The following is a 16894-nucleotide window of genomic DNA, read 5'->3' on the forward strand; positions in this document are numbered from 1 at the left end:
ATTGGGGGGTCTGTGCAGTAATAATTAGAGCAGGGACGTCATCAAAATTGGTAATTGAAGCCTTGAACATGATAATTCTGTAAATACAGTTGTGTAACCATTTTAAACCAGTTATGCTATAATAGTCGTTTTGGTATTGTTCTGTTGGGAAATCTTTACGAAAACGTTGAAATAAAATCATTTAGTTAGGAATTAATTATTAACCCTCTACTGTACACAGAATATCTCAAAGTCAAGGGTTTTTTTTAAAAATTTTTGAAATTTTTTCGCATACAATTTTTGTTGTTGTTGGAGAAGTGTGTTTTGAAGATATATGCTGAATAGAACTCTAGCACACGCTTTTAGAAAGCCATGAGAGAAGCTTTAGGGCTTAATGGTTGACAAAAAAAATAATTTTAAAAATAACCATGCAAAATGGGTAGGGGTTTGAGCGCCAAAAAGACAAAGGGATTTTTCCTCGGAGTATTTTTAGGAGTTGGTGTAAATCATTGTAATTTTTGTATTTTGGGTTTATTTTTCTTCCTGGGAATTTGAGATTACTTGCGAACTCGTCTCAGGCCGCTTCCTCTAGCTCATTTTGCAAAATTATTTAAGAAAATTTTTTTATCACCGGCCATTGGGCCCTAGTAATTCACTCATGGCTTTTAAGATAGCGTATACTAGAGTTCTATACGGCTACATATCGTTAAAAAGCACTTCTTCAATAATATTTTATCTATGCGATCTAGCACCCAAAAATTTGTAAAAACCAACCTTGAACTTGAGAGTTTTTGTGTCTAGTAGAGGGTTAAGAACCTATTGTGATTACCAACAAAAATGTACCACAACAATTGTTATACCTAAAATGATTACCGGGAAATTCTCAATTGTACTTATGTTGGATAAAATTACGATTGATATCACGAAGAGAAAAAATCTAGTTGACGCATGACGTGAAGTGGTTCAAATGTAGATTCCGAGTCAGGCTAAAATTACGTATGTATGATCAATAATGATACTGTTTGCCGTAATAATTGGTAGTTAGATACAGAAGACAGAAGATACAGAAACTTTGTAAGAAAAGAATTGTGTTTCTATCCACAATCACTACACCGACACCATATGGAATCAAAAATTTATCAACATATTAATTGATCAGGTACATTTTTTCCCCATTTTTTTCTATTATTCTTGCTATTTCCAAAGTTCAACTTTTTATCGAATTTACACTAATGTTGCTCATTATTACCATCTTGTGGCAGGAGCACAACTGTAATTCGAAGATATATTAATGCTCTGTTAATCTGTAAATGTCTCTCTGTAGCCCATTCAGTGAGATTTTAATTTCTAAACTTTTTAGCGCTCTTTAAACTTCAATCATAATTAATTCATTGAATTTTGATGGTGGGTATCGCTGAACTGAAAATGAGCGTCTACAGGTGACTTCGAGAGCTTCAAACGCCGATTTCGAGAAGAGGAATCCTTTACCACGGTTTCACCGAAGAGATTGATGGAATACGTGAAGGAAACATGGGAGAAGGAACTGTTTTTTGATAATTGCGAGCAACCACTAAATATAACAATCGTTCTTTGATCTGGTCCTGGACGACACCGGTTGCATACTAGAATTTATTAACAGTTCAATAACGCGGTCTTCCACGCCTCAAGTTTGTATCCTCAAATTCAAAAAATCCCATAACTCGAAGTATACACTTGACACGGTTATCTTATTACAAATGTAAAACAAATCAGCACAAATACTTTCAATAAATGAATAATCATAATCAATTCGGTCTTTAGGAAGCCTACTCAAATTTACGCACACAATTATCAAATATAGTCAATTAGCAAGTCGAACCAAATTACTATCAAATAACTTGCAGCCTTCAGATCAAAAAGAGTTACGAATCATATCCTACCGAATTTGTCTGCTATTCTAGGCCTAAAATATTATACGTTGAACATGAAATCATTCGTCAATGAAATCCAACCAAACAATTAAATAAACTATGACTGTAAAATCAATCACAATAGCAATCTAATGCTCATAAAATAGGCCTATGTCTATATCAATTCTGATCTACATTATTCAATCGTGTCTAGCATGCAACAATCCTAATGTAAAAACAATAAGTCAAGACCGCTAAACCAATTCAACTTATTTACAACGAAACGAGCGCCATTCTCTACAAAAGTAAAGCGCTATCTAAAAGCAAAGTACCGAAACTATCCCGAGATACTCTACCGACTATGATCAATAATGATACTGTTTGCCGTAATAATTGGTAGTTAAGATACAGAAACTTTGTAAGAAAAGAATTGTGTTTCTATCCACAATCACTACACCGACACCATATGGAATCAAAAATTTATCAACATATTAATTGATCAGGTACATTTTTTCCCCATTTTTTTCTATTATTCTTGCTATTTCCAAAGTTCAACTTTTTATCGAATTTACACTAATGTTGCTCATTATTACCATCTTGTGGCAGGAGCACAACTGTAATTCGAAGATATATTAATGCTCTGTTAATCTGTAAATGTCTCTCTGTAGCCCATTCAGTGAGATTTTAATTTTTAAACTTTTTAGCGCTCTTTAAACTTCAATCATAATTAATTCATTGAATTTTGATGGTGGGTATCGCTGAACTGAAAATGAGCGTCTACAGGTGACTTCGAGAGCTTCAAACGCCGATTTCGAGAAGAGGAATCCTTTACCACGGTTTCACCGAAGAGATTGATGGAATACGTGAAGGAAACATGGGAGAAGGAACTGTTTTTTGATAATTGCGAGCAACCACTAAATATAACAATCGTTCTTTGATCTGGTCCTGGACGACACCGGTTGCATACTAGAATTTATTAACAGTTCAATAACGCGGTCTTCCACGCCTCAAGTTTGTATCCTCAAATTCAAAAAATCCCACAACTCGAAGTATACACTTGACACGGTTATCTTATTACAAATGTAAAACAAATCAGCACAAATACTTTCAATAAATAAATAATCATAATCAATTCGGTCTTTAGGAAGCCTACTCAAATTTATGCACACAATTATCAAATATAGTCAATTAGCAAGTCGAACCAAATTACTATCAAATAACTTGCAGCCTTCAGATCAAAAAGAGTTACGAATCATATCCTACCGAATTTGTCTGCTATTCTAGGCCTAAAATATTATACGTTGAACATGAAATCATTCGTCAATGAAATCCAACCAAACAATTAAATAAACTATGACTGTAAAATCAATCACAATAGCAATCTAATGCTCATAAAATAGGCCTATGTCTATATCAATTCTGATCTACATTATTCAATCGTGTCTAGCATGCAACAATCCTAATGTAAAAACAATAAGTCAAGACCGCTAAACCAATTCAACTTATTTACAACGAAACGAGCGCCATTCTCTACAAAAGTAAAGCGCTATCTAAAAGCAAAGTACCGAAACTATCCCGAGATACTGTACCGACTATGCTAGACGGGTATGGGCAAACAATTTCCCACGAAGACTCTCTCAATCGTTTCGCAATAAAGTGTGTAGAAGCACACACGGAAATTACGGCGTCAACAAAAAGAAATAAATTACTACGTCACTTCAAAATTCAAGTTAATTCGATTCTCGATGTAGCATTCCTCCAGCCAGATGTTGGAACCCAGTAAAAGCATCTTACTCACAAATTTCTCACATCGAGAATATCACACACTTGAAAACATTTTACTCATTACCTTTATGAATTAAACACAACTTTGCAATTGGCCTTTTCAGTAAACCTTCGGATGTCTACACAGTAACTTGACGCACATCTCCAAGTTTATTGTGTCTAGTTTCCATGACACGTCCTGTCTGTCACTTTCCTCTTGGTATAGTATTGTTCACAAGTAGCAACATATCACCAATTTTCATATTACGTTCTTTCGAGGTACATTTCTGTCGTGTCTGAAGTGTGGCTAAGTGTTCTTTTGTCCACTGGATCCAAAACTGGTCAGCCAAATACTGAATTTGTCGCCATGTTCTTCGAGTGTAACAATCTTTTTTGTCGAATATGCCAGGAGGAAAATTACTTTCAGGATTTAGTAATAGCAAATGATTTGGAGTGAGTGGCTCATCATCCTTTGGATCAAAATTTATTGGAGTGATGGGTCTGGAATTCAACTGTGATTCCACTACACAAAAAATAGTAGCCAAAGCTTCATCTGACACCAATTGGTCGTGTAAAAGAGCAACCAAAATCTTTCGAACGGAATAAATTAATCTTTCATAACATCCTCCAAAATTTGAAGCAGTAGGTGGATTGAACTGGAATTTAATATTTTCCTGATGCAAAAACTGTCCAACTTTGCTTGAATTCCAAACTTCTATTTCCTTACGTAGAATTTTATTTGCTGCAACGAAATTACTACCGTTGTCACAGATGAACTTGGAATGGTCTAATTCTACGCGCAATAAATCTTCTTAGCACATTTATTAATGAATCTGCATTCATCAAGTATGCAGCTTCCAAGTGTACGGCACGAGTTGTCATGTATGTAAATAAACAGCCCTGCCTCTTGACGGCACTTCGTCCTTGCTTTACAAGAAAATATCCGAAGTAGTCCACTCCAACATAGGCAAATGGTCTTTCACCTGGTGTGACTCTTTCTTTCGGAAGATCTGCCATAATTTGTTTACTCACAGGTGAACTATTTTTCGACAGAACATAGATAGTGCATGCCTTTTCTGACAGATTTCACCATAGCGCCTCATTCAACAATCCAAAATCGTTGTCTCAGAGAAGCCCATGTACGCCCCATATCAGAATAATGTGAAGATACATGATGTTTTCGTATAATAATCTTAGTTACATGATGTTTGTGTGGGAGTACAATCGGACGTTTAACATCAAAATTACCAGGTGCATTTCTCAATCTCGCATCAACTCTGACGAAGCCATCTTTCACAATCGGATTGAGTTTATGCAGGAAATTTGCAATCTCCAATCTCATCAGTACTGGTTTTCCAGATGTACTTCTATGATTGTCTTTCAGCAAGGCATCAATAACATCTCCAAATTCTTGTCTTTTTACATATTTCCAAAAATCGTCTCCAGCAACTCGCAATTCCTCATTGTTTGCGAAATTCGGCTTTTTCGTCCCATTCGGCTTTTTTGTCCCCTTCCGTATCGTTTTCGCCCACCGGGGGGCGATATCGCCCACTTTGGGAATCACTGGTCTAGTATACAAACACTGCACTGCAGTAGACTGTAATACATCAGATAAAATGCATTATCGTATGAGAAGTATTAATCAGTATTTAGAGGTGTTTTCATTCGCCGAAAAACACTTGCGTTGTTTCCTTTTTTCTCCCTTGTTTTAGATACTGTACTACAGAGGAAAACGGCAATGATTCACCAATTCTACCTAACGCAGGCTAAGACTGAAAAATTTATTTGTTCACTGTATGAAGATGATATGAAGAATGTAAATGCTGCCAGGGAACGTCTTTATAAAACTGGCAAACATATGGACCATACTCTTCTACTCAGGGCGCGGCCAAGATTTTCAAAAGAAGGGGTTTCAAAATCGGAAATTACCATTCTCTTCTGAAACAGTCGCCGCGATTACGCGATCGTTGAAAGAGCCGACTTTTTCAGTCAAAAGACTGAGTCAACACAAAATCAATAATAAACTTTTGCGTCGTTTTCAAGCATGATATATGCTTGTCCGAGTTTTATGAACCCGGGATGTGCGTCACTCCCTTTTCGGCATATTTCCAATTCTACAAATTTTATATCTGTAAGTATTTGAAATCTAAGATATGCACATAGGAGTATGTTATTACTTGAAAGAAAGCTATTTGGGCAGGCCAGTAATCGTTTTAGCTCGTAAACACGGTAATAATCACAATAATAAAGAAACAATCAGCGTCCTCGCTGAGAATTTCTCGCTATGAACCCGCTCTTTTGTTTCTTGAATATTTAGCGTTCGACGCCGTCTGAAGCGGCATGTTTGGATTTGTCTGAAAGCTTACGTAATTGTCTAATTTGAGAGACTTTGTTGTCGAGTCGGTCTCGCTTGAATTGATCACACCGATGAGCAATACAAAACTATTTTCAAAAAAAAAAAAAAATCTCTCATTTACAACGCGCACGGGTAAGCGAATATCGCACGCATCAAGAGACACAACTGGCATAAAGCGGCGAAATACCGCTTTCCGGTGGAATTAAACTGAAGGTTCTCGCACGTTTGAACAAAAAGTTATGACATTTTTCAGGAGGAGGATACAAAATTCTCCAGCCAGAAAGGCTATATAGAGTTCACAACCAAACATTCCAAAGAAAGCACACAGCAAAAACAACAATACCAAGCAATAAAATGTAAGATAGCAATATACACCATAACAACACTGTCGGCCCCTGAACCAGCTACTACAATTTGCAAAATAGGCTGAAAATAACTTATGACAGGTATTTTAAAAGACTGTAAACAATTCTATATGTGCACAGCATTTGAACAGTACTGATGATAGCTAATTCCATGATAAAACTGAAAATACAACACTAAGTGAGCTGCAATGGCACTACACGAAAACAGCAACAGGGACCCAACATTAGCTCACTGTCCAACACAAAAACATCCAACCAAGCCCAATCCAACAGTCACAAAACCACAAACAAACATCCCCGATCACCCACCAGAGACTTGAGGCACTCCCACAGACACAAAACACCCAAAATCCATCCGAAAACAACCACACTGAGACAACTGCAAACCTAGGACACCAAAAGGACAGGTCGACAGTGTTACCGCGCCCCCAGTGTTTTCAATGCCAAAATACCAAATATGGAAACAATATCACATGACATCATTTAACAGATAAAACAAGGGTCACACTATATTAATTCAATTGTGTTCAACGCAACTCTGGAGTGCGTCTTCTCATGACAAAAAAAAAACATTATTACTCTCAAATACCACGGCAATCTGTGGACAATAAAATATGAGATCTTATGAATTCGCTATCGCCGCCAGAAATATCTCAAAATTTTATATAAAATCCCATAGAGTAAATGAGGTTGTTTTCCTCGATCTGAGTTAAAATGGATGGGAATCTAAATTAATCGCGTTCGGGTTTGCAATGAGTTCGTCTTCATTACCATTCATAACATTAGGAAGTCCCTATTTCGGCGCAAATGTCAATAGTGCCAATAGATGCGAATATCCGTGGGTGCAAATGTACGCGGGTGCAATTGTACGTGGGTGAATATTCGCGCATGTGCAAAAGTAGAGTGCAAATGTATTGGGTGCTAAAGCCCGTGGGTGCAAATGTTCATGGGTGCGATCTGTGTGTGGGGTCTAATATCTGCGGTTGCAAATGTATGGGTGCAATTGTTCACGGGCGCAAATGTCCGTGGGTTCAAAAGTATGCTGGGTGCAAATGTCCATGTACGATAATGGAACCCTAAATAACACGCCACGACAATCAAGACAATCGACCCCGAACCTATTTCCAGCCCTTAAATCAGTACATGAGTTGGCAAACTGCAGGTGTAAAAAAATAGGTGTCAAAATAATTCATACACGTGTATCAAAAACAGCCTCAGTAGCACAGTATCTGTATCGACTGCAAAAAAGTAGTACACTTTACACCTAGAGGAAAAGTCGATTTCGAGGATGAGGATTTCGGAAGCAATTCAGATGGAAGTGAATTCGATATTGAAATCGATTAAATAACTATTAGTTTTATCTCAGATAACTGTTAGTATCGAAAGTCCTGTTTCTATAAATAATATTGCCTTTGTTTTGAATACACATCTACATAATTTGTAAATATATAAATTGTAATATTTCTGTTTACTATGTTATGTTCATATTCATTTAATTTTGTAGATGTCAAAAAACTTTTCAGTGTATAGTTCTCATTGAGAAATAACCGATTTACTTGTGCTTTTGTGCTCACGATGTTAATTTGTGAATTTTCGGGGAATCTCCATATTTGCATCATGGTGTTTAAAGCAACTTTCATATAAAATGTGCATTTTTCGTTAGTGGGAACAATCTTGAATGCGTTCAGTATTTTTCATTTCATACCAAACTAAATAATTGATTTTGTTACCGTATGTGCGCTACGACACTCATTTTCTAGTCGTTTTCCAGGGCTTCGTCTCACGGCCTACGACGTTATAAATAAATTTTGAAATAGGGAATTTTGGCTACAGGCAAAATACAGGTACTGTAATCTAATCACCGAAGTAGATTGGGTAGTAAGTTGAGTTCAAGCAATTTATTTTGTTTTATGGTTTGAAAATGTAGAGTTTTTCAAATTTGGACAGATTCCTTTATTCGATCATATCTTATTTTTAACTTAATTAAACAAACCCCGTGTAACTCCGGAAATTTGGTACCGGTGTTGAATTTTCCGTCACGCTCGACTTGGTGCTGACAGATTATTATTGCTTTGAAAATCATCGTGCGACTTTCTGCGTTTTTCTGGCGGCGCTGTCTCGCGTCAAGATTAAGTGAGTGACTTATAAATATTCAAGTTAGTTGTGCACATGGAATATTACACGGTATACTTGACTATAGAACTGATAGAATGCAGATTACAAAACAAAATAGAAGAGCAATCAATTGAGTGGGAAGGCTCTAGGACCGGTCCAGCAATCGAAAGCATATTGACAGTAAGATTTTAAATTCACCTCAAAGCTCCCATGAGTAGATGTAGTAGAGAGCCGCTTTGTGCTACGATTGCTCAGCATAAAAAGAGTAAGTTGTAAATGTTCTTATAGGGAACCCATGTCAAGGAATGTAAATTTTATAAGAGATATGTATATTTTCGGATCATAAAAAAGTTGCAGTGTGATCAAAGCAGTAAGCAAGAATATAAATTGACTGATGGGTGATGCTTTATCTCAAAAATCAGAATTAGCTTACACCATATTAATGAAAATTTTTGGTGGAGCAACTAAAACTGTCAGCAAAAAAAAAAGAAATGTGGGAGCGATACCACCCTGAAATTGTGACGTCTGTATGAAAAACATATATTAAACACACATATTTTAACTTCAATTAATTAGTGTTTTATGATGGAGTTCTACTGTACTGATCTTGATAATTTTTTCCTAGACTCATTCTGTCATTGTATACGAAATCACCAGCTGCATATTACAACACAAGAGAGCTGTGCTCAAATATATGGACACGTTAACCAGAGCGAAGCAGTATTTACCTTTGACGCCACCGGTACCCACAAAAAATTCCGAGTTTCGCGTAGAAATAATTTACAGAATCAAACCGGACAGCCAGTGTTCCCATGGATAAAATAATACAGCGAAATTTTAGACAAAATATCAGATTTCATGCGAAATTTAGAAATAAATAAAAGTAATAGCCTTCTGGAGAAATACTTTATCTTTAACCACTGAAAATTTCAAAGCAATTGGTCCAGTATTCGAAGAGAAAAGCGATTTTTTAAAAATGATGGAGACAAATAACAATAACAACAAAATTTTGAAACGATCGTTATGTCCACTAAACGTGTCCAATAAGAGGTGTTTTACGTTTGCCACGATAATCCACTTTGCTTGATTTCAGGCTGGTACTAATAACATTTTTTACATAAATTGGATACCAACATATATATATATATTTATAATTTTAGATGTGCCAAAAAGTTTTGAATTATTTTGTCGAGTGTTTTTAAATTATGGATTTGTCACCAATAGCAATAACTTTTTTGCTACTGCAAAATCCACCAAATTTATTGAACGCATTAATATTTCTCCTGGAACCGTTACATTTTATTAATTCCAATTTGTTTTGTGGGGTATTCACATTTTTGTTTCAAATAATACTTTGTCAAAGTGGCTGTTATACTTATATATAAACCCATACATGCTTAAATGGTAGACTAGGTTCAATTGTTGTGGGCGATTTATTTCAAAATACCGTAACTAAAATATAATTTTTTGTAGACCTCTCGAAACTTACTTTTGAAGAATGGTTTGCTGTCACCAGATGGAATTTTGGCATGGAAACACATCTAGAGGGAATTAATGAAGATATGTCTAAAAAAACATTTGAAACAGCCATGTAAACTAACAGACCAACATGTTTAATTCAATAGCTTGATAAAAATGTCTGTTAAATATTAAGCACAGGTGTAGCACAAAGAACTGTTTTGGATATTAATTCATTTGTATTTTTTTATTAGATCTATCTCCTATTGAGCATATACTTGGGTCATGAATATTATTTCTAAAATTGCCAACAGTATTCAGGTCATTAATAACAGATGAACCGGGGAAATATTTCTTTGTAGGTTCTTCCTGCATCTGTTGCTAGAATTTCGGAAATGTCTGAATTTGGAGCAACTGCCAAGTTTTGCAAACTGCAAAATCCTTTTTTTGACATATGCAACAGCACTACTGACGTGGCTTCCTTAAAAAACGGAAATCTATTATTACTCTCTGAAACATCTGGAGACAAAAGACTGCAGTAGATCACATAAAATTTCATAAAGTTTTACACAATGGAAGTCTACAACAGGTGATTAGCTCAAGGATTTTTAAACAAAATAACTGCTACATGCAACACATTTTGTAGCAGTGGCGGCGCGTGGTCATTTTGACAACCGGGGCAAGCTACTGCGGGACCAAGTCATCCCCATCTACGGGGACAGGATGAGCGCTGTAAGTTCTCCCATCATTTTATGAGTAGAAAAAAAATTCCATCGGTAACAACCAATCGGCAAAAGCGACAATTTTTAACGATAAGAAAGTGTCTTTAAAACCGGTCCAAGTCAAGGGATTAATAAATATAGACATAGTTTATTTTGAAACCTCTTTCAAAAGGAAAGGCAATATTTACCCAGATAAATACAATGACATATTAACAGAAACTTCGGGAAAGCAGACAAAACCTAAAATAAGGTTTAAAACGTTACTATGAAGAAAGGAAAGTTAATGTAAAGATAAGGACATGCGTCGCTCACTCATAGATATATATGCTGCTTGACTTCTACTGCTTGAACATATATGCAACACGCCGCGGTTTCTTGGAAGCAAAATGCTCAATAACGCGTTGATTAAAGTCATGCATCCCAGAAATAACGTCTCTGTGAATGGATAAAACAGCCAAGGAATTTAATCTATCTTGCTTCATTGTGTTTCTGAGATACGTTTTAATATGCTTCAGCGTGCTGAATGTTCGCTCTGCGTCGGCGGAAGAAATAGGCGTCGTCAAAATGATGTCCAGAAATTTTGCAGACGCCGCAAAGGTAGTTACTAGAGTGTTATCTATGAGGAACCCATAGAACGCGCAAGTTGATGTGATGTTCAAAAAAGTTTGATTGGTGTATATACATCGCAATTCATTTTCCAATTTACCCACGTTTATCATGGGGTAAAATTTGGAGACAGTAGCCAACAAATGGATGGGAAATTGACGTGCAAATTTTGAAAATTTTTTTTGGTTCATCAAAGAGAACGCGGCAAGGTGTTCAGTGCGCAGACAATTGCCTATTTGATTCACCAGAATGTCAAAGCATTCCTTTGCAGACAAAATCAAACGCTGCGTTGTTTGCCCGCGGCGTGAAGAAGCACTCCATGTGTCGTCGTATTTTATTGTTTCCCGGATACGAGATACAGCATCGCAGAAGTCTGAAATACACGACTGCACAGACGCTCCATCCATTAGCCTTGACTGCAATGCGCCGTATAATACATCCACGTGATAGAATATTGTGGAGAAAAAAGCGAGAAAAAATGAAAACGCACCATCTTCTAGCAGACGCTTTAGACCCGCCGCCTCCCTCACAGAGCGTTCGTCCTAAACCGGAGAGCTCTGAATGCCATTGAAACACTCAATGAACTCAGACCTAATTTCGGACACGCCCTGCACCACGCGTGATTGGAAGTTCCAACGTGTTGGTGCACAAGCTGGGAGACGGCGGCTACATATCTGGCGAAGGAGGTCAGAGCGCTTTGGCGAAACGGAAAAAAATGAAGAAAACCCCGAAACATTTGCAAAAAATATACGGACGAGAGGGGTATCAAGACACATATTTTTAATAACGAGGTTAAATTGGTGTGCATAACAATGTAAAAAATGCGCATGAGGAAAATCTTCTTTTATATAAACTTGAACACCATGTTTCGACCCACTCATGACTGCCGCGCCGTCATAAGTTTGAGCTATCAATTTTGACTTCGCGTTGTAAGGCTGTAACACTTCTTTCAGTACAGCCGATATCCCGCAAGCCGTGCGATCAACGATTGGTACAAAGCTGTGAAATCTCTCGGTAGGTTTACCATCTTTCACAAACCGAAAAATCACAGCCAGTTGGGAAACGCACGTGATGTCAGTTGTCTCGTCAGACTGAATCGAAAGGAACTGGCAATTCTCAATTTCCAGAGCCAAATGTTGTAAATAAATTTTATACATTGAGTCGAGCAAATCATTTTGAATATTCTTAGATGTCCCTTTCGAAACAGTTGCGACATCAAGATGATCTCTCAATACTGTATCTAGGGATGCGGTGTATTCCACCATATCCAAAAAAACCCCTCTATTAAAAGAGCCAGCCCGTTCATCGTGCCCACGGAGGGACAGCTCGTGACAACCAACGAACTTCAAAACATCTATCAATCGACCGAGAACAGAGCGGTTTTTCTCGACGTTTTGGTTGTGCCGACGAATAGAAACCGCGCGTCCTTCATCCAACTGTGCTGCAATATTAACATTTCCGAATGTTCGGTATTTTACTGCATTGTCCAGATGCTCCATAGAAGATTGATGATCCCTGGCACGCTCGGAAAGATGTTTAAGATCTCTAAAACCAAATTTACACCAACGTGAGTCACGGGCAGTAGCAAAAAGTAGGCAATAAAAACAAAAAAGTGCATTTTTGTCCTCGCTGTAACACAACCATTAATGTTTTTTATACCAAGTTTCTGCGCAGAATGTACGCCGACGCTTTCCTCCGTCATGGGATTGTTCCAGTGAACAGTTTTTTGGTTGATAAGGCCCAAGACGTTGTACCTCTAATTTTTGTTCCAGCGGCAGCTGCGAAAACGGAGTGCGAAGTAGTGCATCAACCTTATTCATTATGAGGTCTAAGGCTAAGAAATGCGAAGCCGGAAAGAAGTGAGGAGCTCAAAAGGAATGTGGAAAATCGAAAGCAAATGGACTAAAGGTCTCTAACTGATTCAAATAGCGAAACAAGCGACAAAAACGAAGGCGAGGAAACTATCAACTCTTCAAGCAACCAACGAACGAGAAGGAATGCGTGAATATGTCAACACGTTGTTGTAAGAAACGTCGGCATTGTGTCGTCATAATTTCGGGGCAAGCCCAGATCGGCCCCGATGATTTAGTAAAAGAAACAGAAAACAAGCGAGACAAACGCGGCGAGTGGAAGATAAAAGAGAGAATACGATATACAATGAGCAACCGGGGCAAAATCGGCGTCGCCCCGTCGACGTTCGGCGAAGGCTTTGCGAGCGAAAAATGAACCATGTCGGGAGAATATGGCTAGTGTAGACAGTCTGTGCAACCGATATTGAGGTATTTTTCGAATATTTTTTATTATACCGAAAAAACCTATTGACGCGCCGCCACTGTTTTGTATTCATATTTAAAAAACAACAACATTTCATTGCTTCTCCAGCGTATGAAGGGCTCCAAATACTGGTACCTTCAACATGTGATATACCATATTAGACCAAGCATCTGCCAGACCCCCCTTTAAGTGTAAGATAAAAGTTTTCTAAACTGTTTTACTGTATCATACATATAAATTTTTCGTGGCTTGAAACACTTTTTAGAGTTAGACAATCGGGACTATTATAAACTAACATTTGCCGGCTTCCGATCAGACCTGCTAGGTGTTTTGGTCTAACTTGTCAATTAAAAATTTTGTAGTAAATCGTCCATACTTACATCGGAACTGGTGTCTCGGTACGAAGACGATAGCGTAACACGGACTTTTTTAAAACAATTTTAGACTGGGCCATTATTTCACTCTTATCCTCATCGGCTTCTTTTGCTATTATTACTTCTTCACTTGGCGGTTTTGAGTAATTAAATCTACATCCACCACTTTTCTTGCAGTATGGAGAATGACTGTGTGTCTGTAAATCATGCACAAGGGCTTTTAATGGGATGTCGTCAACAGGAAATGAACATGAGCATTTAAATCTAAATATATTAATTTTATAATGGCACGGATCTAGAAACAGGGGCAGAGGAAATTGAACATAACATCAAATGTTTCTACTGGTAAACCAGTATAGTAAATAAATTTCTTTGGCTTTTTGCTCAAGTTTTGGTAACTGAAAATGTTAAAAATTTTCTAGTTTTTCCACTGCCTCATTTTGCTCCGTTCTAAGCTGCAAAAGTTCTGCCTCAAAATTTTCTAAATTACCTAATTTGTCTAAAGCTCCATCTTTCTATTTTCTGATTTGTAAATTTTTCCCCTCGAGTAACTCCAATTGATTTTCTTTGGCGGTTGCATTTGACTCACTATGAGATGAAGCTGCAGTATCGATTGGTTCTGGATTTCTATTTTATGACTTTTCACTTTTTTATGCGAACTGTACCGTATATTTATTCATTGTATCCGTTTTTATTTGAACTTGTTTTTGTGATGATAAATAAACGATTGATTGATATGCACACTTCTATCTTTTGCACTGCTGTATCTGGAAGATCTTTTTTAATTGGATTATACAAAAATTGATGGAATATAGTCTGGATTGCAGGAATCTCTAACTGGTTTGCCTAAAAAATTAATTTCTTGCAATTTTTTTCGACATGACAACAAGTCAGATACTTTGAGAAATTAAAATATTTTAGTTTATTTCACCAATGAAGAAGTGCAATGGTACATGCATAAGGTAAGTCAGGAAAAAAACACAATAAAGAGCATTACAAGTGTTTAATTACTTATCAAAAATAGAGCAATTCCAGAAATAAAAAAAAACTATTGGCAAACATATGGATACTTACCACTGATAAAGGGCTTACCGCAAATGTAGACATTTGGTCCCGTTGGATTCCACGCGTTAGATAGATAGTTTATTTTGAAAACTCCATAACAAACATAAACTAGAGCTGCTTGCAGCTTTAACAGGCTTCCCGCGTAATGCAGCCATGTAATAAAATGAGTCGCAGCTAGATAAACACTGAAGTAAAGTGTTAACTTTTTCTCTGTAACTCTTCTGGGTTCGTAAATTGACGCGTATTTGACGGGGAAACATAGCAGAGACTACGCGGACAACATTCGCCGTGAATTCATTTTTGACTCAACAACTTGCGCTAATCGATCGTGTTCATAACTGCCTACCTCCTAACAAAATAAAAACAATGTAATAAAAAGTCAACACAATACCGCGAATGAAGTTTTATTAGTTTATTCGGGGATGACAGAAGCAAAAGCGTAAATATCTTTTTGACTATCGTTCAGACGGCGAAAATGTAAACCACAGCAGGAACAATTTCATATTAAGAAAGCGTCTAATTTCATTTTCAAGCATGTTATTAATTCACGTAGTGATTACTCTCCGCAATAAAACGCGGAACTCATAGTAACATTAAGCTAACGACGCAGTAAGCGAGAGACGCATACACGCGAGGAAAAAACGCATCGCGATAAGCGCTCTCTTTGATAAGACGATCTACGAAAGGATAATAATTCATTCCTTCGCAGAAATCGTTGTTGACAGCACTTTCTGGAATTGGTTGCTAACTAATACGGTATAACTATTATTGTGCGTAGAAATGCCACGAAAAAGATACTAGAAAATGACGCGTAAACGCCTTGCTCTTAAGGTGGTTACTGGTGAATTCAGCCAGTCTGATGCTAGATTTAACTTCGCCAGCCGTGGACGACAATGCATTGCAAACTGCCTGATTGCGCTTATTAAGCACGCCAATACTCGTGCAACTTTATGGCGTTCAAATGATTTGGATGAAATTCTCGTAGAAGGCGACAAACTATATCGTGGGGTCCAAGACTTTTTGGGTTATATTGACAACTATCTCATGGTCACAGAGTTGCCCTCAACTTATGAGTTGAACGACGTACTGTACGAAATAAAGTACCAGAGCCCATTAACTGGTGCTGTTGGTTCGTCAGAAGCTCCGTCCGAACATATGGTTGGCATAATGTCGCTTGCAGAGACGTTTAGTAGCAGCGTATGTGCTCTCTTTACGCTGAACAGCAACACATTGGGAATAATCAAGGACGAATCGACGTACTTTGTTTTTGATCCTCATTCTCGTAATAGAGATGGTATGGTGTGCTATAATGGCACGTCAATTACGCTTGAATTTGGGTGTTTAGATGACGTTCATTGTCACCTTCAAAAACTACACCGAAATATCTCGCCCTCGGAGGATTTTGCTTGTCAGTTTGAAATGGTCGCCGTCGAAATCACCCAGGTTGTTGCTGGAAATGACACAGATGTGGTACAAGAAGTTAAAAGTACTCAACACGAGATGCTTTTTTCTAGACTAAACTATGCCACAAGATTTGACATTTGTAAAAAACTGGGATTGAAAATCGAATTGTTAATAGATGAAAATCCAATCAACGAACGACTGAACGAACCTGCAAAAGTTGTTTCAGTCAAGGCAGACGGAAATTGCTTTTTCAATGCGTTATCTCATGAGCTGTCCGGAACTGAACACAATAACGCACAACTTAGGCAAGCAATTGCGCAAAATATCGAAGAAAATCCATGCGTCTTTTCAAATATTTTGCGCGATGAATACGCGGAAGATGGGGTTGAGAATTATATCAAACAGTCCAAGATGTTTGATGACGGCACGTGGGCAACAGAAGTGGAAATAATTTCTGCTTGTGACTTACTGGCATTAGACATATACACGTATTTTGAAAACAGGTGGCTGAAGTATTCCAGAG

At 37.4% G+C, this 16894-nt stretch overlaps 2 protein-coding genes across 2 annotated transcripts; one reads left to right on the forward strand and one right to left on the reverse strand.

The window, feature by feature from the left end:
- Window positions 1-3838: 3838 nt before the first annotated feature.
- Window positions 3839-4974, reverse strand: LOC144432046 (uncharacterized). Its single transcript, XM_078120058.1, has 2 exons — window positions 4881-4974; window positions 3839-4374 (listed from the first exon to the last, which is right to left on the reverse strand). The coding sequence occupies exons 1-2, from the start codon at window positions 4972-4974 to the stop codon at window positions 3839-3841; spliced, it is 630 nt and encodes a 209-aa protein (XP_077976184.1).
- Window positions 4975-7475: 2501 nt separating this feature from the next.
- On the forward strand, window positions 7476-11384 carry LOC144432177 (uncharacterized). The gene is made up of 3 exons (XM_078120330.1): window positions 7476-8648; window positions 9094-9210; window positions 9942-11384. Exons 1-3 carry the CDS (start codon window positions 8523-8525, stop codon window positions 10011-10013), a joined length of 315 nt encoding a protein of 104 aa, XP_077976456.1. The 5' UTR covers window positions 7476-8522; the 3' UTR covers window positions 10014-11384.
- Window positions 11385-16894: the final 5510 nt, after the last annotated feature.

This window comes from Styela clava, chromosome 14 (genome assembly GCF_964204865.1).
Source record: "Styela clava chromosome 14, kaStyClav1.hap1.2, whole genome shotgun sequence".
Lineage (NCBI taxonomy): Eukaryota > Metazoa > Chordata > Ascidiacea > Stolidobranchia > Styelidae > Styela > Styela clava.

Coding starts and splice junctions, on each gene's coding strand:
- LOC144432046 (XM_078120058.1), bottom strand. CDS start 4,974: ATGAGATTGGAGATTGCAAATTTCCTGCATAAACTCAATCCGATTGTG. Junction 4,375..4,880: donor GAGATTGAGAAATGCACCTG/GTAATTTTGATG, acceptor ATTTCGTTGCAG/CAAATAAAATTCTACGTAAG.
- LOC144432177 (XM_078120330.1), top strand. CDS start 8,523: ATGGAATATTACACGGTATACTTGACTATAGAACTGATAGAATGCAGA. Junction 8,649..9,093: donor CAATCGAAAGCATATTGACA/GTAAGATTTTAA, acceptor ATTTTTTCCTAG/ACTCATTCTGTCATTGTATA. Junction 9,211..9,941: donor ATTTACCTTTGACGCCACCG/GTACCCACAAAA, acceptor AATTTTTTGTAG/ACCTCTCGAAACTTACTTTT.